We start from the raw sequence: 25,157 nt of genomic DNA, 5'->3' as shown, positions 1-25,157 counted from the left end.
TTCTTTGTTTCAGCACCACAGATGGGATTTAGGCAGCCCTCCATTAGACCATAAAAATGTCTGTATAATAAATAATTCAAACAATTTTGATTGCAGTTAACTTACACTTTGTTGTCCCAACATCCAACGACAATCGTCTTGTCATTTATCACCTCACATGATGATAAGGCCTGCAAAATAGATTATTATGACAATATGAAAAATGATTCCATTGAAAATTGTATTCAAAAGATAACCGAGCAGCTATTGCTATCAGAAACATAATCCATGCATTATTTACTATGGTAGAATATCTGAGTACATGAAAACTAATCATGACAAACCTTTGCTAAGGCCGGTTTTTTTGGGGGTTTTTTTTTTGTGTGTGTGTGTGGGGGGGGGGGGGGGGGGTTGGAGTGAAGGGGGTCCCAATAGGTCAATTGGTGGAGAACCCACTTCACATGCAAAGGGTCCAGGATCAATCCCGAGTGCAGTCAAGATTTTTTTCTGACCCTCATGTCCACCCAGCAGTGATTGGGTAGATGAGTTTGTAAGGGGGTGGAATACTTTGCGAAAAAAAAGATAAACCTCTTCCTGAGGGCCTACTTTCATTTGGAAAGTCATAGAGTAATAAAAATGGCACTTTTGAATATATGAGAGAGAGAAAAAAACACAATTTAGTCTTAAGAGTCGAAAGTTAGCTAGAATATATTTTTTTTGGTGTCAATGAAAGTCTTCATCAGCCCTGTGGGTCATCGCATATCCTCCAGATGACGCCGCAGTTACATGGTTAGAGTGTGTCAGCATTAAACTTATTTGTCTCTCTGCATGCTGATAATTTTTTCCATGACAAGCACTATCTGGATCAACAGAAATTTGTCTTAGATAACTTAAACTGTAAATTATGAGTGGAGCAGGCACTTATGTTGATAATTACAAGAAATAATGTGAGTAGAAAAATGCAATAAAATAATAGAGAATATAAACTTTGTGGTGATGGGAAATCAAATCAATGACCTAGTTATAACCTCATCTTGGCGTAGGTGCCATAACAGTGGGTCATGGGTTTGGATCCCCATTGTAGCAAAGTTTTTATTCTCTATTGTCTTTCTGGCACTTCTCTACTCGCTTAATTTCTTGTTATGAAACTGTAAACGTTAGGTTCTCATAAAATGAAGAGAATTTTGAAAAGCATGGTAACGACATTAAATGGAAGTATAATTTGTTTTAAAATTACAGCAAATAAAAGAAGTGTGTTACCATTAAAGACATATTGACACTTCTCAGCTGTCTTTGATCTTCAAGAGAATACATCTTGAGGAAACTGTCTGAAATAAACAAACAATGCCATTTTTTAAAAAAACGAATGCCATACAAGCCGTCATCCAGTGTTAGAGGACTACTGCTATGTAATAAAATTAGCTACAAAGGAAAAACATACAGCAATATTGCAGAGAGACTTCATAAGAGAGCTGTCTTTTAACGAATATTAATATCTTAAAAATAGTTTTAATCCAAAAGAAAAAAATATATATACAAAAAGGCTTTATAATAAATAATATTTCATGAATTATTTTGATTACCTTGTGAAACAGAAAAAGTGCTGAGACCGTCAGGAGAAATGCATACTTCGGTCACAGAACTGTTCAAGAAAGAAAACAAGTATTGTTAGGGGAATTGTGTTGTCACCACGTCTACACAATGCTGACAGATATTATGTCTAAAATGAGTATTAAATATACAAAAGAAATATCAAATCAAAAAGGAAAATTTTTTATAAAGGCACTAGTAAATTATGATATATAAAATAGAATGAGGTACCAATAACAGAAGATATAGAAAATTTAAGGATATAAAATCCAAATTAATAACATAATACACTTCAAGCACAAAAAAGTGTATTTTAAAATAGACTTATAATTGACACATGGACAATTCCAGTTAATATCCCCTAATGTGCTAAATTATCTCCCTTTACCTGGTCCATGAGAAGATTTTTTTATCACTCTCACCATCCATGCATTAACAATCCGACAATGACATAAAAAAAAAAGAAAATAATAATAAATTAATTAATTAAAATCTGTAAATTTGATATCCATTAGGACCAGACTTTTAAATATAATGGAAACGCACATCAATACCACTTGGCGGGCTGGTGTGTACCTTGCTAGGCCATTCATAAAAGATATATGGTTACTTACTCTTTATGGAGAGTGTATTGTAGATATGGCTTGATCTTCTCTAAGTCCAAAGTTTGAGCTTTTCCTGATGATAAACTCAAGTTGTGATCTGAACCTGAAAATAAATTCATAATAATGAAATAACTGCAATACTCTGAATGTATATGACTATTGGAAGGCCCTGGGTTCGAGTCTTGATCGGTGCGTAGTTGAGCCCTTGGAAAAGGCTCTTTACTCACCGTACTCGGGTGTAAAATGAGTACCTGTCTGTTTTAAAGCGTTGTCTCTGTCCGAAAAAATTGTAATATCGCCTAACAGGTGTCATGTCCTGTCCTACATGTAAGTGTTGCTGTTGGCCAGGGACCCCTTGTAAAGCACTTTGAGCATGTTTAGTGGATATTGCTCGATATAAATGCTCTATTCATTTATTTTTTTTTATTCCCATATGAACTGGAGTGTGCATGTTTGGAAAAACAAAATTAGATTATATTTATTAGAAACTAAACTGCAAAGAGGTAATCTCTTAGCCTAGTTTGCGTGATGATGGGTGTGAAAATTGTTATAAATTGCTAATGTTTTTTTAAGGTCAAAATACATATATATTATGGTTGTCAATGCTTTACTGCTGAGTCCACTGCATCAGTACCGATTACATACTGGTAATGAGCATAAACTTTTCAGAAAGTTGAAACCTTTTCCCATTTGATGTAGAAAACTAAAATTAGAAAATTTGACCATTCGTTTAGGACAGCAAATCAAAAATAATCAAACAGTTTTTCTGATTTATTTTAAAAGCATGATTTGAATTTGATCTGATCACCGTTGCTCAAATAAGTTGCTTTATATCTAAGCATGGATTCATACAACAAGCAAGAGAAAAATATCCAGAGTAATGTCTCCATTCAAATAAAAATGCCATTGAATCATTGATATCTAGAAAATTGCATATGATGATGATTGCATGTCTCTTAGTTCTGTGTTTTGAAGCTGTTATATTAATTTTTGTTCAATTATTTGTTTATCATCTTCAGTAAAAGTGTTACCCATCCAGTTAGGTTTAGTAGGGTTATATTGCTTATTAAACATAAAACCATTGGCTGACTGCAGACAAAATGATGACAACAGTGACAATACTGTCAACAACATTTCATGTTTTAACCCTCTCTTTACCAACTATAGAAAAATCGTCACATTCGTTATGATGTAACCAATATTTTTCTTATTTTGATTTCTTTTGCACATCACAAAATTTAAAGAATGTTTTTTTCTGTTATAGCTTTAAAAACTTGACACTATGTTGTAGAGCTCGTTTTGCTGAACAATATTATACAAACCATGTACTTTTTGCTTTTTTGTTTGAGTAAGAAAAATATATTTTTGTGTTGGGTGGGTGTGAAGTTTAGAGGACATTTTTGAAAAAGGTTGGTAAGGAGAGAGTTAAATCAAAAACCCTTCCCATTTGAAAAACAAAGATTACAAAATGGCAATCTAAAAATGAAACCCACCATCGTTTGTTTTCTCCATTGTGCCTGTCACACTGCTGGTGATCTCATCAATACAACCGGTCTGTATGGCCTCCGGGATGGAGAGAGGGGACAATAACTTGGGAATGGATTGTGTGGTGAACCGTTGGGGATGGGGGGACGTGAACAATTGCTTGGGGGTCTGGCCGAATTCTCGAATCTGTGTCTCCAGACAGTGTCGTTCAGTCTCATCATTTATGCTGGATTTATGGGAAAGATCAAAAGAGAGACATAAATTTGGAAAGAATAGATCGATGGTATAGAGGTTGACTGAAGCCTGGAATGGCAAAGCTACAATTACAAGGTAAAATAACCAAAATAGTACCTGTGAAAAGTAATAAATAAATACGAATATAACAGCTCCAAAAAAAAAAAAGAATAAAATATCAAACACTGGATGTTTCAGACTTAAAACCCAGAAGAAGGGTGTGATCCCGAAACGTTCTGTGTTTGGCATTTTGTTCTTTTTTAAGCTGTTATATTCATGTTTGTTCACCACTTTTAGCATAGTACAAAAAATGAACATTTTGAGGAAAAGTCCCTTGTCAACAAAGAACAAATAGGAAATATACCAAAAAAAAATGTTCATGATACAATATAAATCCATAATGCTTTAATGCCTTTTAGTTTTCTTCTGTAAATCAAATACTGTGGAAAAATCATACCTGTTCAGATCTATAGCTCCCTCATATGTCAGATAATAAAACACTGAAATGAATAAAAAAAACAAAAAGAAAGAAAGAAAGAAAGAATAAGAAAATGGTGTGTAAAATAAGCCATTTGGTAGTTTTTATCTATGCAATTGACTTAAATTAATTCCTTTCCTCCATACACATTTGAAAATATGGATATTTTGTTGTCAAAAGCAGTTGAACTGCAATATTAATCAATGAAAAGAGTACAGCTGTATGTCAAAACGCTTTCAAAAATGAAGAAAAAAAAAAAAGAAAAATCTGCAAGTCCGATGCTTAACAAAAATGCAGGCCTAGGGACTGAGTGGAATTTGCGTTATTTTGAGATGTTTACTCATGGAAAGCAATCAATAAGTGTAAATTGTTATTATTATTATTATTATTATTATTATTATTATTATTATTATTATTATTATTATTATTATTATTATTATTATATTATTATTATTATTATTATTATTATCATCATATTTTTTAAAAGTATTATAATCATCATCATCATCATTATTATAACTTTCATTATTATTATTATCATTATTTGGAGGTGCCAAATAAGGTTCAAATGTTTTACAAGTGCCTGCTTGGCAAGGGATATAATTTATCACACACTAACTTATATTACAGCATTGAAACTTGTTTATCACATACAGTTTGTTAAACCAGTGAGCTGACAATTTGCAAAAATCAATTTTACAGCATATTAAAAAATCCTAAAGAAGTAGAAAAGTGAACCGAAAAAGAAACAACTTACAATTATCTGCTTTTTCAGCCTCCTCCCCTCTCTGTTGATATCCAAATACCAAGTCTATCCATCTGTGAAGACTTCTAGACACAATATCCGACTCTAAAGCCTCTCTCAGTTTGGAGATAAATTCAGATGCACCTGAAAGAAAGCTAGAATTGAATTCTCAGAACAACTTCGATGCCCCTCAGATCAAAACAAAACAAACAAAAAAAAACAAAAAGAAAACCAACAAAAAAAAAATCTAATCTTCATTCTAAAATAAAAAACAAGCACAATTTAAACAATATGCTTTAATTACATATGATATGATATTTGCATTTTTATATTTTATTTAAACATAAAAAGTACCAAATTTATCCACACTTTTTCGACAATTCAAAAAGCTATAACTACTATAATATCGATGCTGAATCGTCAGTTTTTAGTTTATTTTTCATTACTTGACCTAGTGAAACTGACAAAAACTATTTATATCCTTAGTATTTTTTTTCCATATAACTTAGTATTTAAGTATTTATGTGGTGGACGTCACAAAAACGAATATCAGGCACAGCCTCATATATCTCAAAAGAAAAATCTAATTTTAGTGAAACAACATCCAGTCCCTGATATCTCTTCCTACAGAATGGTACAATTAATGACAAAAGCAGTCAAATGGTGAAAAGGTTTGGACTGAGATATTGCCAAGTTTAGTTAAAAGGTCAATTTTTATCAAAAATTAATTCTTGTAATAAATGATTAAATCACCCCTTTATGTACATCTTCGGGAAATATTAAAGCTTAATTTCACTTACAGCTAGTCAAGTTAAAAAAGTATAAAATTTGAGAAAAGTTGCTGGATACCGTTCCCATACATCTGACCATAACTTCATGAAAAAACCCGATTTACTTCAAATAAAGATTAAAATGCTATGGGGAGCATATTCTTTCAGAAAATGCAAAAAAAAAAAAAATGCAAATCTAAAATTTTGACCTTCCGACTGATTATGTCATGCACTGACACAAATATCAATATTAAGATAGAGCGGGGACAACAAGCCAATATTGGTCAAACCGCTTACTTGAGGCCCATGGAGGAAGCTCCACATCACCAATAGGCCGTGAGTCCATTCTAAACCCAAAGTTGACAATCTGTAAAGCATAATGAATTACAATATGCTAGATGTTTAAAAACATTTTGCAGACTCATCATCATTATCATATTTATTATTATTATTATTATTATTATTATTATTATTATTATTATTATTATTATTATTATTATTATTATTATTATTATTATTATTATTATTATTATTATTATCATTATTATTATCATTATTATTATTATTATTATTATTATTATTATTATTATTATTATTATCATTATTACTGTTATTATTAATATTGTTACTATTATTATTATTATTATTATTATCATTATTATTATTATTATTATTATTATTATTATTATTATTATTATTATTATTATTATTATATTATTATTATTATTATTATTATTATTATTATTATCATCATTATCATTATTATCATTATCATTATTATTATGATCATCATTATCATGATCTTTATTTATCATCATTATCTTTATCATTATAGAAAAGATATTGCATATATAATTACCCCTCTGTGAGTCAAAAACTCTCCAGTTCCTGAGTAAAATTCTGGTATGAGCTCTTTAAAGTCTGATGCCCCTGCCAGGCAATTATTCCATGTCATCGACAAACTGTGGACGTATAAAAACATGATAAGAGGTTATGGCTGATATCGGTGGGGATAGTATTTTACTATTGCACAAACCAATCTCAAAACAGTGTTCTTTTTTCTTTACTTAATCTAATCATTGCTATTCACTGACAAGAATCATGCACCACGCTATGCGCTGCATGTATTTCCCTATTCACTGAATTATCAGTTTTAATGTTTTCTATTCAACTCCAAAAAGTTGTATGATTTGAACAATACATTTGTTTTTAAAATCTATGAAACAAAATTGTTTGATATTTGTAAAGTCATACATCACTATGCACCTTTATTATTATTATTATTATTATTATTATTATTATTATTATTATTATTATTATTATTATTATTATTATTATTATTATTATTATTATTATTATTATTGTTATTATTATTATTATTACTTTTATTATCATTTAAAAAATGTTTTATTATTATTAATATTATTATTATCATCATCATCATCATATATTACCATATAATACCATTCACCCTTAATTTGATTAAATATCTAAACCAAAACACCAAGCATTGATTACACTTTATTTATATAATTCTAATTTGTAGGCAAATAAAGCCTTATCCCTTGACAGAGACAACTGAGCAGCTGACTTTCAAAACGTCCTAAGTCTCATCCTGATAGAAAATGAGTTATCAATCTCAAGCTATCATTTGGACTCCAAAGAATCACGAGAGAAAATTTTGAGAGTGAGAGTATTGTTTTATGAGGTAAGCAGAACAAGTATTTTCCTCTTTACGTAAATAAATAAATGACTAAAAATTGTTGTTTTCTTTGAATGATTAAAATGGAACTAGTACGTTTTGAAAGTCACCTACTAAACAAATGATGTAAAATTACCCATCCCTGGTCATCCCTGGTACTTAATATTAATAATAATGATATACGGCATTTGTATTGTGCTTTACCCCATAGAAAGCAGTCTCTTAGCGCTTCACATAAATGGCTTACAATGCCAATCGCAGTAAAATTTTACATGAAATGACAAATCACATAAAAAGTAAAATTAATGTATTATTACAAACATACAAAGATAACAAGGAGTGTCTCAAACCAGATCTGAAAGCATCAAGGGACTTTGAAGATCTAAGTTAAAGCGGAAGGAAATTTCAGAATTGGATCGCTGAGAATTTCTTTCTATTTTTTTATTTATTTATTTCATTTTTAATTCTATTTATTTTTATGTTCATTATGCATGGAATTATAGATGTGATCTTAACATTTATTACTTAACCTCAAATGCCATAAAGTAAAAATATACCAAGAATATGTGTGGCGACTCACTTATTAAACATTCGATCTGCATGGTCAAACTTTCCATTCTGTAGACACAAGACATACTCAGGAGCTAGTAAAACGAAAAAAAATAAAAAATAAAATAAAAATAAAGTTATTGAAAATATTTTCTATTAAATACATGTAAAAACAAACCAATCTAATACATTAAAATCAGTAAGATAATAATATAAGAAAATTACAGATATTACATTTGGGTGTTTTACAAAGGTGACCTATCGCCTAAATCTAATGTTGTGTGGATGGACCAAGCACTGAGTTTGAAGTTTATAATACAAATTATGAGATTCATTTGAATAGATTATTTATACCAAATCATTGTGAGGGTAAATAGTTGATCAATAAATTAACCGACAACGATTATTCAAACATTACCATTTTTTTTTTAATTTTCGAGTAGGCAGGTCTGATAATAGAACAAAGAACAGGATATTCTTACCTATTCGAGCCAAGTAAAAAAGAACATAGCCTGGAGTAGAGTAGTGGGATCCGAACAAGAACTTGGGGCCTGGTGGCAGATCTATCATTCTTTCCTATGGGTTACAATAAGGGGGGAAAAAAAATAAAATCAGAGAGAAATGACATGTCTGGAAAGGCACGTAATTGATGAGGGAAGGGAGTGAGGAGTGGCTCCTGGGCCTTTTTTAAAAAACAAAAAATAAAAAATAATAAAATTCCTTTTATTCATTCCCATGGGGAAATTTGTCTTTAGGGTCTAGTGAAAGGGAAGACTGGAATAACCCTGGCATCAGCTGCAGTGCAGCACCGCAAAGTGAGCTAGGGTGGTGTGACTTGCTCAAGGCCACACAACGCGGCAGGTGATCGAACTCTGTACCTTTTGGGTACGAAGCATAGACTGTACCACTGAGCCACGCTGTCCCATAACCCAACCAAACTAATTTTAATGGAATTATATTACGAAATATGGTACTTTTTGTTGTTCTGCATTGTGTTGTTTTTAAAGGCTTTACAGCACTGCAACACATTTAGGTCATATCAGCTATATTAGGTCATAAAAAGGGAAAAAATTGGATAGTAAAAGCATTCTAGATGTACAATTAAAAGGACGAGGAAAAAGTAAGACATAGGGGAAATGGTTCAAATAGGGAACAGATGAAGATTCCAAAACACACTATCAGTGTACTTAGTTTGAGATCACCTATAAGTCTCACCCAGACACAAGCACAAGATCCCATTAAGAGTTATGCACTCAAATGTTTACAAATCATATGTTTAAAAAAAAAAAAAAACAGTAAATAACAGATAGATGATTTACAAGGAAAAAAATTATCATCTCCCAAAACTATATCTATACATTCGACTGTTTCCCTTCCAGCCAAGAACTTCGACCAGGGTCAGGACAAAACTAAGTAATATCACTCCAAGACAAAGACAGAAAGCAATTGGAAGATACAGGGGGATAGAAGACACAGTAAGTACCTACCTTCCCACTAGGGAGGTCGGGAACCTCACCCAGACTTTGTGTTGTCATTTTGAATTAAAACTTTTAAAAGTAAAGCACAAAACGCTGCACTACTGATTCTTTAGCCTATATATCTGATAAAAATTGAGATGAAATTTTGAAATTCTTGAATTTAGTAAACGGTTGGACTTTGTTTTAAACGGAATTGACTATTATTATTATAAAAATCTATCCATCCATATAATGAAATGTAGACGACAGGATTTTGTGGAAAAGAATGACCTGCATAATTCATCATGCCACTATCACTCACTGAAGGAAGACGTTGATGATGACGACCACGATGATGATGATGATGATGATGATGATATTGATGATGATGATGATGATGATGATGATGATGATGATGATGATGATGATGATGATGATGATATTGATGATGATGATGAGAATGATGATGATGATAATGTTGATGATGATAAGAATAATAATGTTCCTATTATGTTGATAATTTACCGTACTGACTGTCCTATCATTTAATAATAACAAATGATAGCAATAAAAATAACAATTACACCCATAAAAACACCATTACGCCGGTACCTTTATAGTCTCCAGCCTCTTACTGTTGAGAGCTCCAATGGGCTTACTTAAATCTCTGTAGTTTGATTCGTCATCAAGATCTGGGAACAAAAACATTGCTTGAATTCCAATAGTTAAAGGCAATTAATGGCAAATAATGACTAAGCCTGTTTCTGATCACGGTATTGCGAGGACCACAGCAATGGAATTGAAATTTTAAGGACAGTTAATGCCTTTACCTTATGATAACAATGATGATGATAATAATAACCACCACAACAAAACAATAATAATAATAATAATAAAATAATAAGAAGAAGAAGAAGAAGAAGAAGAAGAAGAAGAAGAAGAAGAAGAAGAAGAAGAAGAAGAAGAAGAAGAAGAAGAAGAAGAAGAAGAAGAAGAAGAAGAAGAAGAAGAAGAAGAAGAAGAAGAAGAAAGAAGAAAAGAATAATAAAAGAAAAGAAGAAGAAGAAGAAGAAGAAGAAGAAGAAGAAGAAGAAGAAGAAGAAGAAGAAGAAGAGAGAAGAAGAAGAAGAAGAAGAAGAAGAAGAAGAAGAAGAAGAAGAACAATAATAATAATAATAATAATAATAATAATAATAATAATAAATAATAATAATAATAATAATAATAATAATAATAATAATATAATAATAATAATAATAATAATAATAATAATAGTTTATTTGCCCGGAAAAAAAGGAACATTGAGTACAGTCATATGTGTATTATAAACATAACTAAAGTATAGGTGAATTGAATATGTAAAAAAAGAAATCAATTGGCATGCAAATAGTTCAGATAATATTATGAATATAACAAATAATCGTATAGATAAATACATGTATTAATAAATTAATAGATAAATAAATAAATCAACAACTAAGTAAATCAATTCATAAATGAATAAATCAACCAATCAATCAATCAATCAATATTGTAAAAATATAATATCTTGTGACATGTAATATAAAATAAAGATGAAGAAATTTTTAATACTTTGTGTCAACTATAAACTATATATAAAGCTTAACTTCGTTACAGATCGATATTTATAGACATGTCCAAATATAAATAATGGGTGAAATTATGATTTGAAAGACCATCTTTTGGACGGGGTCCCAAAAGCTCAGTTAGTAGAGCATTCACTTCACATGCAAAGGGGCCAAGATCAATCCCAGGTGCAGTCGAGATCTTTTTTTACTACTTCATCCACCCAGGAGTGAATGGGTAGCTGGGTCTGTTCAATCTAACAGAAAGTATTTTGCGATAGACTAGCATCCTATTCAAACGATTACAATCAATTGCTTTTGTACATTTCATGTATCAGAAACTGGGTTAAGCTCCAGCTCTATAGGCCTAATGGCTCTGAAGGACTACTTTACTTGAACAACCTAAAATGTCTAGATAAGAAGTTTCAAATTTAACATTAAAACCAACCTAGAAAATCACTGGTGTAATTCTGGATGACCCAAGGCATGACAGGATACTGGGTCAAATCGTTGAAACTTCTGTCAGCCAAACTGTTGAGAAAATGTAGTTGAATTAACTCCTTACATCTTTGCTGAGCCGAAGACTGAACTTCAAACAACCTTACTAATAAAAAGAAATTTTAAATAAGTGACCATTTTCACATCAAATATTTGTCACAAACAAACTGCTTCAGATAGATGATAGGATATTCTATTTTATAGTCATAAGAAAAGAAAGAAGAAAAAAAAACAAAGCAGAAAAGGCTCAGAACATGCAATGACAAGGACAAACAATGAACTGTTTACATATGTTTACATATGTTATGAATTACTTTTGCGTGTTGTTATGAAAGAGTTTAGTGACAATAACTTTCAAACCAACATGCATGAAGTAATAAATTGATTTGTTCTCAACTTTTCTAATTATTTATCATGTTATGGTTTCAAAACAACAACAACAACAACAACAACAACAACAACAACAAAAATCAATAAAAACGCTCCAGCTGATGACTAAAATCCTTCTTGCCAACAAATTCTTGTAATCCTTGTAAAAAAATAAATAAATAAAGACAGTCCCTGACATCGTACTGAAGAGCCCTTGTCTTTGTGATGCTCATTGGTTATACATCTCAATAGATACCAGCTATAGAGACTTTTTAGATTAAATAGTCTTGCTTATATACGGGCGAACAAAAGACAAAGGATTGAAGTTAAAGTATGGAATCAAATTGGGTATCCATAAAAAAATAATAGCCATTTATCACTTTTTGCTCCCTCACCTGTTGAGATAGAGGAGATAGTCATAGTTAGATATAGTTCCACTTTGCCATCTTAGGGTCATGTCAGCTTGACCTGTGTCTTCAAGGCTGATGTCTGAGAATGAGAATGACCCCAGTTGGTAAATAATGATAACATCAACAATGGCGTCAGCAGTTGTAGAAGTGGTGGTAGTAGTAGTAGTAATAACCGTAGCAGTGGGCATAGTAGAAGTGTTAGTAGCACTAATAGTCATAGTTGTCTCATCGTAGTAGTAGTTATAAAAGTAGTAGTAGTATTAGTAGTAGTAATTGTACCAGTAGTAGTAGTAATATTGGTAGTAGTAGTAGTAGTAGTAGTAGTAGTAGTAGTAGTAGTAGTAGTAGTAGTAGTAGTAGTAGTAGTAGTAGTAGTAATAATAGTAATACATTGAGACCACTCAAATCTGGACATGGTCATCACTGCAAAAATCATCCTGATTGACCAAATTGCCAGATTTACCAGGTTATTATGAACTCCAGAGTGTGGTGCCTTTAACAGCAATGAAACTATATAATCTTTGATTACGTTTTTTTTTGTTTTGCTTTGTTTTAGTATTTGATACTTTGTTCAGGGTTATTATCAAGTTGTTTCGCCCGGCACCTATATGAGCTTATTCTTCAATATCAGGAAGAAGAAAAAGATCAAATAAGTAATATACATCAAAAACACAATATCGAATGAATGAAGAAATTGTCTCAAATATAGGGATGCAAAACTAAAATACAAAAAACAACAAGCCCAACACTAACATCTGATTTCTCTGTATTAATAATAAAAAATCCTAATAGAATACTTTTTTTTTATTCAATAGAAGTTTAGCAAAATATGACATTGCCTGATTGATCCATATTTGTTTATCGCAGATTTGATAATTCAATATATCTAAAGAGATATGTTTCTGGCTCAAATCCCAGTTAAGCCAACAATAAAATACAAAAGTACGATGTGAAAATATCAGGCAAACCAAAACATTTGTTATCATCTTGATTCATCTTTAAAAACCATCCTCATAATATTGCCACAATTACACTCACTGCTTTGAGTTTTCTATTACTGCATACATCTCTGAGAGGATAAAGGCTTATGCCTCAACGAATTCTCATTAACTCAAATCCGTTAGAGAGCGGTTTTATTATTTTTTTTTTGGTTATGAAACCATACCTGGCAAATTGAGTATTTGTTCATACAGTTCATTGCGTAGCTCTTCGGTTTTAAAGGCTAAGTACAAATGAGAAACAGGTGCTCCATCACCACAGTAAATCTCCAGACCCTGAAACAATATTGATATTAATAGAATCTTTAATCCATAACAAAATGCATGAAAAAAGAAGGTGGTATATGTATGTAGAAGTTTGTTGGAGGTTTTCTGTGTTTTTTATTTCATAAAGTTAAGTTGAACAGCTCTGATTTATTAATATTGTTTATCCATAACAAAATGCAATGAAACATGAATGCATTACATATATACAGAAGTTTGTTGGGGTTTTTCCCATTAATTTTTCTGTCCTGATTTCGTAAATTTATTTTCAATATTTCTTACATGTCACTTTATTGAAACCAACTAATTTGATAACAATGGATATCTTAGCTATTAAGACCCTCTATTGAGAGAAATAACTGGGAAAACATTTAGTAAATGAAACGGAACAACAATAAAACAAGAGACTCAGCATTTAATTTTGAAATCTCCTTCTCAAGAAGAACAAACCGTTATCTTTACTCTTTCTTCCCCTCCACCATCAGACTTTGGAACTCCCTACTAACCAATTGTAAACAAGCCCTTTCGACTTCAAAAAATCGCTCCCTGCTTCCCTCTAAAAATCCTGTTACTGAAAAAATCTGCCATATAATCTTCAGCCTGAAGCTTTGGCCTTAATGGAAGAATAAGAAGAAGCAAAACAAGTCATCTCATTTCAGTACACAGACAGAAAGTCCCAAGAAAGAAACAACAATGTGAGATTTTAAAAAAGCTCCCCCCCCCCCCCCCCCAACCTAACAAATGCTGAGGATTAAAAGAACAAAGATATTTATCTTACCAGTTGTCTTAAAAGGAACCTTCGGCATATCAGTCTTTTGATGTCTTTTAGTCTCAGCTTTAACACAGGCCACTTCAAAGATGCAGAGAAATACATGACAATTATTTAAATCATAAAATCCAGGATTAATATATATATATATATATATAATATATATATATATATATATATATATATATATATATATATATATATATATATATATATATATATATATATATTTTATATATATATATTACGAATAGTGCTCGACATGTAGCAATGGAGCGAAATATAATTCTAATATTTACCACAATGTTGGAGTCAGTCTACATCGATGTTTCAGGCCTTTTCAGCCATCGTCAGGACTGTGTGTTATATGAGTTTGGTTTGTTGTGTGTTGTTGCTTGTTGAAGTGGTTCCGTAGGTTTGTAGTTGATTAGTAGGTTGATTAGTAGATACAGCCTCCACAGGACTGTGTGTTACATGAGTTTAGTTTCTCAAACTCATGTAACACACAGTCCTGACGATGGCTGAAAGGCCTGAAATATTGATGTAGACTGACTCCAACATCGTGGTAAATATTACAATAATATAATATATATATATATATATATATATATATATATATATATATATATATATATATATATATATATATATATATATATATATATATATATATATATATTATTATTATTATATATATATAATAATAATAATAATAATAATAATAATAATAATAATAATAATAATATATTATTATTATTATTATTATTATTATTATTTATTATTATTATTATTTATTATTTTATTATTTTTTATTATATTATTATTATTATTATATTATTTTTATTTTGTTCTTTGTATTATATATATATATATATATATATATATATATATATATATATATATATAATATTATTATATATATATAATAATTATATCATCATCATCATATCATCATCATCATCATCATCATCATCATCATCATCATATATCATTATAATATTATATATATATTATTATATCATCTATCATCATTATTATTATTATTATTATATTATTATATATGATTTTTATTTTATTTGTTATAATTTATTGATTACTTTTCTTTTTGATCAGTATAAATGAAATACTATTCCTATCTGCTTCATCATAAACAGTCTAAACATTCCTAAAATATTAAATGAAATAAACAAACAGGAAAAAAAGAATAAAACAAAGCAACACAACAAAACAGTATGGAGTCATTAATCACCTTGTCTATATTGTTGAAAGGTTGAAAGTAGAGCCTGCTTGAGGTCAGCATAACTCTGCCAGGATTGGTAGCCAGAGGTGTGATTCGGTCTCCCCTCACTTCCAAAACTATTTTCTCGTATATGTCTTCTAACCTGATGAAATGCGACGGAGATTTTTAATAATTTGAATACTGAATAATATTTGGCATTGTGCCTTATAAAAAGGTAAATAATTTCTGAAATCTCTTTTATGTTAGTGTATTGTGCGACTACGTGGTCTTGTGGTATGACATTCGCTTTCTGATTGGAAGGTCCTGGGTTCCAGCCTCCTTCGACGCATAATTAAATCCTTGGAAAAGGCTCTTTCCTCACATTCTCTCACAGTACTCAGGTGTTAAAACCAGTACCTGGCCATTAACAGCATTGCCTCGGTCCGAAAAAAATTGTGATATCACCTAACAGGCGTCATGTCACATCCTACATGTTAAGTATTGCTGTTGGCCAGGGGCCTCTTGTAAAGTGCTTTGAGCACGTTTAGTGGATATTGCGCTATATAAAAGCTCAATCTTGGGGTTAGTTTGTTTTTTATTATAAAGCAAGTAGGGTCAGTGTAGCCCAGTAAAAATCCCCAGTATCAAAGAAATAATCATGACTCTATTACCTTGTTGATGGAAAATTTCAGGTGATGTCATAGAATAAGTCATTCAAATGTAATCTCGTGTCCCTGAGACCAGTCACCTACTTTTGCTATTTTGCTACATTTAGCCCAATCAGACAACGTGGAATGAAATTTGAAACATTTTTAACAACACAAAACTTACCAGCTCGTGTTAAATTTAACCCTGGCCTGCCTTGAGAGCATGATAGCGTTCAACTGAAAAGAGAAAAGAGTGTGTGTGAAGAATACTTGAAATGAAAATGCAGCTCTATGCAAGAAAAGTAAATCCTGCTGCTCTTTTGGTGAAAATAGCTTTTCTGCGGTTATAACTTGATAAATAACTGGAGCAACTGAATGAAATTCAGTATTGCTGTTAAAGTGTCAAGGACTGGCTCAAAGCCTTTTCTTCTATAAATCAAAATTTGCGAAGTTTTATATATTACTCAGGGATGCAAAATTATTTTTGAAAAAAACAAAAACCTGAAAATGAGTGGAGCAAGGCATCTCACCTAATAGTTGTTAATTTGCAATAAAAAATTTCTCTATTAACCCTTCCCTTTTTTTTGCAAGTGAAAGGGGCATTGGTGACATCAATTCTAATAATATTATTTCTGTCTTGAGAAGAAGGACCTTCAGTGGCTTTCTTCGTGAAGACAGGAAAAACTGCTTATGTGTGACTGAGGTGTGAAAAAAAAAAATGGAGCTCGATGGTACAGTGTCTTGTGTTGTCACAAAATTCAAGGATGTTAAGTGTGGTCAGGGGCTGGTTTGATGACAGTGATCGTGAAAAATTCTAGTCTAGACATTGTGTCCTTGGGTAATTTAGCACAAATTACCCCACTTGACTCAGATGGTGAATGAGTATCTGGCTATAGGCAGGGACAGATATTGAAGAGTGTAGTACAAAAAAGATGCCTAACAGGCGACCTGTATTGTATGAAATGAAAATATGATTCCATATAGCCGGCTGGAGGAATAAATTAAAATTGTGAAGTGCATTGAGCATGGCAAATCTGTGGAAATGTCCTATATAAATGTTAATATTTGTCCATCAATTTTTACTTGATAAATGAATCAATTACCATAGCATCCTGATCACTAGGCAAGAGTGTTGATGCTCTATGTAACTGACACATATGGGGAAGACAATCGTCCACCGAGGCATAGTTGAGGGAAAAGATGTGTTGTGATTTTTCCTGAAAATATGAAAAAAAGTGAAAGTTAAGGCGTGCAAGCATTGATGTGGTATAGGCGCATTGCCAGCCAAACTGATAGAAAAAGACAAGAAAGGAATAACAAAATCCCTCCAATAAAATCAGAATTCCTAAGCTGGGCATCTCAAGCAGTCTGATCATAGGACAGGTGTTTTGCAATGATGAAGCAAAGAAGAAAGGCAGTTTGTAATTTATATAGTTATTGTTTGCTAATTACATAGTCAAGTCTATAAGACTATGTTTTTATGAGGAAAAGAAAAAAGTCCATTTCTTTTACGATGCAGTTTCACCCTTCACCCAAGGGGTACAATTTTACACGATTTGACGTCATATCTCCTTATTCTTCTTTAAATAAACCCACTGACTCAGTCAGATTGAGTATACCTGTTGATGTGCATGAAAAAAAAGTCTGTGGTGCATCTTTTAACTCTCTCCATACCAACCATTTTCAGAATTTTTTGCTAAAGCTTCACACCCATCCTACATACAAGAAAAGCAACAAGTACATTCTATACAAAATATTGTACACCAAAATGAGCTTTTCAACAGAGTGAAAAGTTTTTAAAGCGATAAAAAAAAAATTTTATATAAATTTTGTGATGTTAGAAAGAAATCAGAATGAGAAAATTGTTTGTTGCATCATAACGAATCGGCAACTTTCCTATGGTTGGTAAGGATGGGGTTAGGGTCTAGATAATGCTCACAAGCTTCATACCAGCAGGCAAGTTGTTTCAGAAGGTATTTCAGAAAAATGAGCAGCAAAAATGATTATCAAAATTTGAAGGAGGGAATTTAAAAGTTTGATATCCCGATAGCCCATCTGTATTATACCATTCTTATAGTAGTCGTGTTGCAACAAAGGTCTTTGTAAAAATGGTTTGGTATGCAGTCATAGCCAGGTAAATTACTATCAAGTATTTTATGATATTTCCTATTATTAATGCGGTTTTTAACTTGTTAGTATTTTATGTGATGTACTAGATATCATATTTTAATGTAAAGCGCAGGGAGAAACTCGACTGAAACTAGACGCTATATTAACTCATTACCTTATACATACTATCATATTATATCAATGACAGAATTTATGATTTGAAGGAAATTTTTTCTATTCATTAAAGGGATAAAACCAAATATGGAAATAATCATCTCGGAGTACCGCAGTCTCTATGGGTGAAGGAATCTCTTTTAAGTCAGGTAAATGCAATATAAACCTGAACTATTCTAAAATCATAATAATCTATACTTGTTCGATTTGTTTCTAGATGAGAAACAATGATAAGACTCAATCTGAGTCAGTGTTCAATGAAGAAATGTAACCCATGTTACCCATCCACTTTCCACAATGAAAAAAAAAAAGATTGATGGTATTGCGTTCATCATCAAAGTCTTTAAAATGCATCAACTTGCATACATAGGTGCATTTAAAAATTTTATGAGAAAAAAAAAAGAAGGGAATCATATCACAATGAAAACCCATTAAAATCAGAGACAAACAGTAAGATTTCAAATGTCATACAAGGTTGTACCTTTCTAAAGACAAAAGGAGCAACAATATTCTTTTCTTTCATTTCCACAGTCTGGTTGGTGACAATCTGGATGACTTTGCCCAATCTAGAATTAAAGAAAAACGTTTTTCCATGAGCTGTTAATGGAACATATGCTTGCACAAATGGCTTTCCACGGAGTTTGATAAAATCATTAAAGAAGATGTGTAAAAAGATGTGATTATAGGCATCTCTTAAAGATTGTAATATTAATCGTCTGTCTTGAAACCAGTGGGAGAGAATTCTATACAACACTGTTAAATTTTGGGAGAGTCTTTCTCAATGTGCATAATTTTATTTATTTTTTTTTTTTGTTTTTTGTTTTTTTGGGATATCACTAAAGCAATATGGTGATTCAGTCATGTCTTTATGTGTGTTTTAAAATTAAATAGTTTCAACTCAGAAATAAAATCACACAAAACGACACATAAATCATATAAATCTTTTAATAATAATAAAAACAAAACATTTCTTACTTGCTAAATAAGCCACCAGACCATTCGTCAAAGACTTGTACATGCTTTAATGGAAACTGTTTGAATTTTAAAAAACCCATTAAAATAAAAAGTTTCAGACAATAGAAAATAGAAATAAAGTAAAATTAAAAAGTTGAGTTCAGACATTGAAAAAGAATAATTACGCCCTTTCGAAACAGCACAATAATTTCCATTCAGGATCTTATCTTATATATATAAGAGTATATACAAGTATATCTTATCTTATCTGATAAGATCCCGTCGCCTAGGCAGTCCATGAAGGAATATAGATAATCCATCAAACAGGAAGTCTGATGTCAACAGGAATCACCCATGTTTTCCAAGTGAGCAAATTGGGGGTTAATAATCGTGTCCAAGGAAAAAATGAAAGTGCCTGAAGCAGGGCTCAAACCTGGGACCTTCCAGATCCCAGTGCAATGCCTTAACCACTCTGCCACTTTAAGTTAAATGTTGCATCAAATAAACAGGTTCCATCTCCATTTCTGAAACATTTAATTTCACAACTTTTTTATGAACGATATGACAAAAAATATATCTACCTGCCTCTATCAGCAAATTATATAATGCTTTTTAACTTTGTGTTAGTTTCCAAACTCCTTTTCAAACAGTAGAAATAAGTGAAGTGATGTTGGTGTTGCGCAGTCTTGGCTGTTATGGTGTGAGTGGTAAAACTGTTTTCCAGTGCAGCATACTTATTGCAACAAGGATTTCAATTCCCGATTGTTTTCTTATAGATCATTAGTAATAAAAAACTCACCATAATGACATACACTTTAGTAAAGACCCTGTAAAGCGACACCGTTATGGCGGTAATTGCCAACATCAAATCGACAGTCAAGCTACAATTTCTGTACCATTGAAAATGATTGCTTTCCAACCAATGATATCCCTAACATGTAACCAATGAAATGCTTGATTGGCCGACCAATAATACCCAGTCTTTTCAGGGCCAGTAGATGAGACAAAAACCTAGCTTACCTGGAACTTTGCATTGCAGAAGCAGTCACTAGACAGCAAATTAACGCTCCACACCAACTGAACATGCAAAACACGTCAATTATAAGATGCTGTGATATCGACCCGCTATCAATATCTCTGATCACGCACACAAATACGAGAATAAATCATGATGTCCACTCCTACTTCTACCAAGTAGAAGAGAAAAACACTGACTATAATACCTTTGGCATGCATACAAATAGCCACAGCTGTCAACTGGTGAGTGAATGTCTCCACCTAAGCTAAATTTTTGTCTTGCTTTGTCTCACTTATGGAATGGGCCTCAGGGATTCCCCTTAACTTTACCACAATCATCAAGAACCAAGAGAATATCAAACAACACGGGTTTTAAATCAAAAGAGAGAGAAAAGCAATGACTGCCAACGAATGCTGATTTTGATGAAGCTGTGCCGACGTAGGTCAAAACAAAGTCGAGCAATCAACACACAGAGTTCTTGATCAGGCGAAGGCATTAGTATATTATTAGATATTAGGAACAATGAGTTTCAAGCAAGAAATGGCTGACTCTGTCATTTTAAGAAGAAGCGACATGGCACTATATTCAAGGAAGCCCACTTCAGCTGAAACAGTCACAGTAGACGGTTGGAAAAAGATAGCCATAGTCAAACAACTGTACACCCCCCCCCCCCCCTTCCACGCCCTCTCTGCTATTTAAAGTTGCTCTGCTATAACAATAACTTTTTTCCCTGGTTCCAATGATGACGTTGTTGAGAAGAAGCACTGTAGTTGTATGAACAATGAAGCTGATGATGGTGGTGGAAGTGGTGATGGTGATGATGGTAACAAAGGACCTGAACAGCCACCATGAGACTTAATTCTTTTCATATATGACACAGAGAGCAATTATTTTTTTTCATACAGTCATTAAAAAAATTCATATTTTCATTTCAAGAAGAATAATATGAGAACTAGCTACCTAATATACATCTAAATCCATGATACTGGGTACTCAATTTATATCTTAATTTGGGGGATGGGTATAAAGCTAGCAAAAAAAAAATAGAGCATGAATCACATTTCACAGCATAAGATATGCCCTGCCATTCGAGATGCAACTCCGCATTCTTTCAAATTTGGAAAATATATCAGAACCATAACACTCTGTTCTCTAACAACATGTTTTGCTCTATTTTGATTTCAATTTTATTTATTCATTCATTTTTTAGTTGGTTAATATTATTTTGTTTTGTGTCTTGTATGTCTTTTAAATGTGTTTCCCTTTAGATGTTTTTTGTTTAATAAATTTGGGCAATTTGGACATAATACTGCCTGCATATCAAAATAAACAATTTTGTACTGATGGCAAACATGTGATAATACCAATCACTGTTGATTATTTATATTGGTATTCGACTTTTCTTTTCAAAATTCCATGATCTTTACTGGTTTTAAAAATAGCTTGCCCATTTTTTCATATTTTCAAGGCCTTGAACTGTTTTCTTCTATCTTGTTTTTCTTTTCAAATTCTAGGATTTTATCTAGTTTTCAAAGAGCATGGTAGTTCTGCTTACTGGAAATTTGATTGCAAATTTTTTTTAAAATCTAATTTGATAACATTTATCAAAAATCATATATTTTTAAAAGATAATTAACAGTACAACCGGCTATACCTTTAGAAGTGGGAACTGAATCTCCTTAGGGACAAAAACCACCGATTTTGAGCACAATTTCAAATGTCCTTGCTGTTTTCTGGTTGATGAAAGAAAACAAAAAAGTAATTTATCAATTGGGAAACTCTAAAACCAAAAGAACAAATAGGTCATTTAAGTACAAGGAAAAGTAAGACGAGTAAACTTGAGAGAAAGAAGTACAGAGATAAAAGGAGTAAAATAATTTGATTCTCAAGTTTGATGATTATTATTTCATTAAATGACATCAATAAATTAATTGTGATATCTCCTTATAGATGCCATGTCTCGTTCTTCATGATATATGTTGCTGTTAACCTAGGACTAGTGCGGCTATGTGGTCTTGTGGTATGACTCGCATTCGGATCGGAAGGTCCTAGGTTCGAGCCTCGCTCAGCACATAGCGGAGTCCTTGGAAAAGGCTCTTTACTCACATTCTCCCACCATACTCAGGTGTAAAATGAGTACCTGGCCGTTAACAGCGTTGTCTCTGTCCCATAAAGAATTGTAATACTGCCTAACAGGCGTCATGTCTTGTCCTACATGTTAAGTATTGCTGTTGGCTAGGGACCCCCTGTAAAGCGCTTGAGCACATGTAATGGATATTGCGCGATATAAAAGCTCAATTTGTAATGTACTCTGGGCACATTTGTGACTAATCATCGTTGGAATGAAACTGATGCTTAAAATTGAAATAACATTGCTAATTGTCGCCCTTCCCCACTGATTTCTTCAATCTTCTCATTTTGTCATGAAATGAAGAAATAGATTGCGTTTTAATACATTTTCAATAAACCTGTAACCGATAAAATTAAAAAGTAAAAGGGGCAGCGTGGCTCAGCGGTACGGTCTTTGCTTCGTACCCGAGAGGTAACGAGTTCGATCACCCGCCGCTGCGCTGTGTGGCCTTGAGCAAGTCACCTCGCCCTAGCTCACTTTGCGGCGATGCACCGTGGCTGACGCCTGGGTTATTCCAGTCTTCCCTTAGAATAGACCCTAAAGACAAATTTCCCCTTGGGGATGAATAAAGGGAATTTTTTTTTTTTTTTAATTTATTTAGTTGTTAAGAGCCGTAAGACCCAGAGTTTATCCCCCTTTGAATAGGACATTGGTCTATTGTGAAATACTTTTGCTAAAGCTAATAGATCCAACAAGCCTATCACTAAAAGTTGGGGTGGGAAGAGGGGTGAAAAAAAGGATATCCTCTTAATCCAGAACCTAAACGAATACCTTTGCAAATCATAGGTTCTACCAATTAAGCTTTGGAGACTCGCAATTAAGGGTTCAGGAAATGACATTATATCACTTCTCTTACCTTTTGATAGCTTGATCTTGCGACAAACCAGCTGGGTAATAATACACACTGTAATCTTCAAAGTAGATTTCTCCAGGCTCCAACAGCAGCAGAGAAAATCTGTTATAAAAATTCAAAAGTTTGAACGATTAATAATAAATCATAGTAGTATATTTTTGTTAAACAATTTCTTCTCATTTTTTTTTCTTTTTTTAAGAGAGTAAAGGAGATTTATTGCTAAAAATAGTCTTTAATCAAGTTAACATTTCATTGCTGGGTGAAGAGCAAGGCCAGAGAGAAAAAAATATGAGATAGAGCAATGTCAAACCAGTTTCACTCGTCATATACTAATTTCTTATGAATGAATGCGTTGTGATCTTCAAGCATTCCATTGATGGATAAATTATATCATTTTCACTTTGACTCCAAAGTCCTCTTTATATTGTAAACAAATCCCAATGTTAACTCCAGGCTTTGAAATACTATAATTTGGTGGAGTTAGTTCATGTTCTATCTATCCATCGCAACTGAGAAGAGCCATGTTACCATGTGATATAAACAATGTTGCTATCCATATTGCTCATTAAAATGTTTTTTATGTATCATTTATTGCATATAAAAAATGCATTACACTGGTCTTGCTCTCATCTAGCTCATTACTTTCAGTGCCTGCTACACTTCTAGGTCACAGTTATCTGAAGAAATGGTTGACAAACGGAAATAGTCTAGTAGATTCCAACAAAAATATATTTCTGCAGCCAGCCTAAGGCCACCTAGGTCTCATCTAGACATTGACATGTCCTCGCACAAATGGAGAAAAATGCTATTAATCATACATAATATATGAATCTCTGGATTGTCGGGGTAATATGACAAAGTCATCATTTGACTAATTGACAATTTACAATCAATTTTGAATAATGTAGTGAGAAATAAGAGCCTGGATATGAACGCAAGAAGGTTTTTATAACTACTGTGACGTCACAAACTCACAGAGAGAAAATAACACAACAATGAACAAACTAACAGGGCTACCCAACGTTGAAAGCAATTCATAACAATAACTCAATTGCCCAACAACAAAAAACCAGGACACATTGAAACACAACAATAAATATGTCCCTACAACAATCTGATGGTTGCTTGCTGCAATGATAGGCTTAGATTTTCACAACATGAAGTCGAAACTAACATATATAATACCAATTTAAGCTTTGGTACTAATTTCACCATCCAGATGTCTCTGTACAGCTATGTGGTCTAGTGGTATGACATGTACTTGCCTTCGGATCGGAAGGTCCTGGTTTCGAGCCCTACTCTGAGCGGCACATAGTTGAGTCATTGGAAAAGGGTCTTTACTCATTCTCTCACCATACTCAGGTGTAAAATGAGTACCTGGCTGCAAACAGTTTCTCTTTCAGAAAAAAAAATTAATATCGCCTAACAGTGAACAGACGTCTTGTCTTGTCCTACATGTTTTATGTTGCTGTTGGCCAGGGACATTTTGTAGCGCTTTGAGCATGTTTAGTGGATATTGCCCTATATTAAAAGTTTTTTTGTTTTTTTTTTGTAATCTGAACAA

General features: G+C 32.3%; 1 protein-coding gene across 1 annotated transcript in view; it reads right to left on the bottom strand.

Annotated features, from left to right (window-relative positions):
* Positions 1 to 25,157, bottom strand: part of LOC144976799 (protein FAN-like) — a 38,563-nt gene that overhangs the window by 12,229 nt on the left and 1,177 nt on the right. The window contains exons 2-24 of the mRNA XM_078921265.1: positions 23,597 to 23,695; positions 22,264 to 22,342; positions 19,613 to 19,668; positions 19,119 to 19,203; positions 17,458 to 17,571; positions 16,539 to 16,591; positions 15,738 to 15,870; positions 14,498 to 14,569; positions 13,623 to 13,731; positions 12,443 to 12,536; positions 11,629 to 11,711; positions 10,207 to 10,286; positions 8,620 to 8,713; positions 8,169 to 8,232; positions 6,746 to 6,848; positions 6,184 to 6,253; positions 5,129 to 5,260; positions 4,351 to 4,393; positions 3,668 to 3,885; positions 2,184 to 2,277; positions 1,563 to 1,621; positions 1,240 to 1,307; positions 106 to 170 (exon numbers count right to left, since the gene is read on the bottom strand). Coding sequence (XP_078777391.1) covers positions 106 to 170; positions 1,240 to 1,307; positions 1,563 to 1,621; positions 2,184 to 2,277; positions 3,668 to 3,885; positions 4,351 to 4,393; positions 5,129 to 5,260; positions 6,184 to 6,253; positions 6,746 to 6,848; positions 8,169 to 8,232; positions 8,620 to 8,713; positions 10,207 to 10,286; positions 11,629 to 11,711; positions 12,443 to 12,536; positions 13,623 to 13,731; positions 14,498 to 14,569; positions 15,738 to 15,870; positions 16,539 to 16,591; positions 17,458 to 17,571; positions 19,119 to 19,203; positions 19,613 to 19,668; positions 22,264 to 22,342; positions 23,597 to 23,695 — 2,067 coding nt within the window. The remainder of the gene's footprint in view (positions 1 to 105; positions 171 to 1,239; positions 1,308 to 1,562; positions 1,622 to 2,183; positions 2,278 to 3,667; positions 3,886 to 4,350; positions 4,394 to 5,128; positions 5,261 to 6,183; positions 6,254 to 6,745; positions 6,849 to 8,168; positions 8,233 to 8,619; positions 8,714 to 10,206; positions 10,287 to 11,628; positions 11,712 to 12,442; positions 12,537 to 13,622; positions 13,732 to 14,497; positions 14,570 to 15,737; positions 15,871 to 16,538; positions 16,592 to 17,457; positions 17,572 to 19,118; positions 19,204 to 19,612; positions 19,669 to 22,263; positions 22,343 to 23,596; positions 23,696 to 25,157) is intronic.

This window comes from Berghia stephanieae, chromosome 7, assembly GCF_034508935.2.
Source record: "Berghia stephanieae isolate SIO BIC M18660-M18661 chromosome 7, UCSD_Bste_1.3, whole genome shotgun sequence".
NCBI lineage: Eukaryota > Metazoa > Mollusca > Gastropoda > Nudibranchia > Aeolidiidae > Berghia > Berghia stephanieae.
Note: the sequence above shows the minus strand (reverse complement) of the source record. Positions and strands in the feature narration are given on the sequence as shown.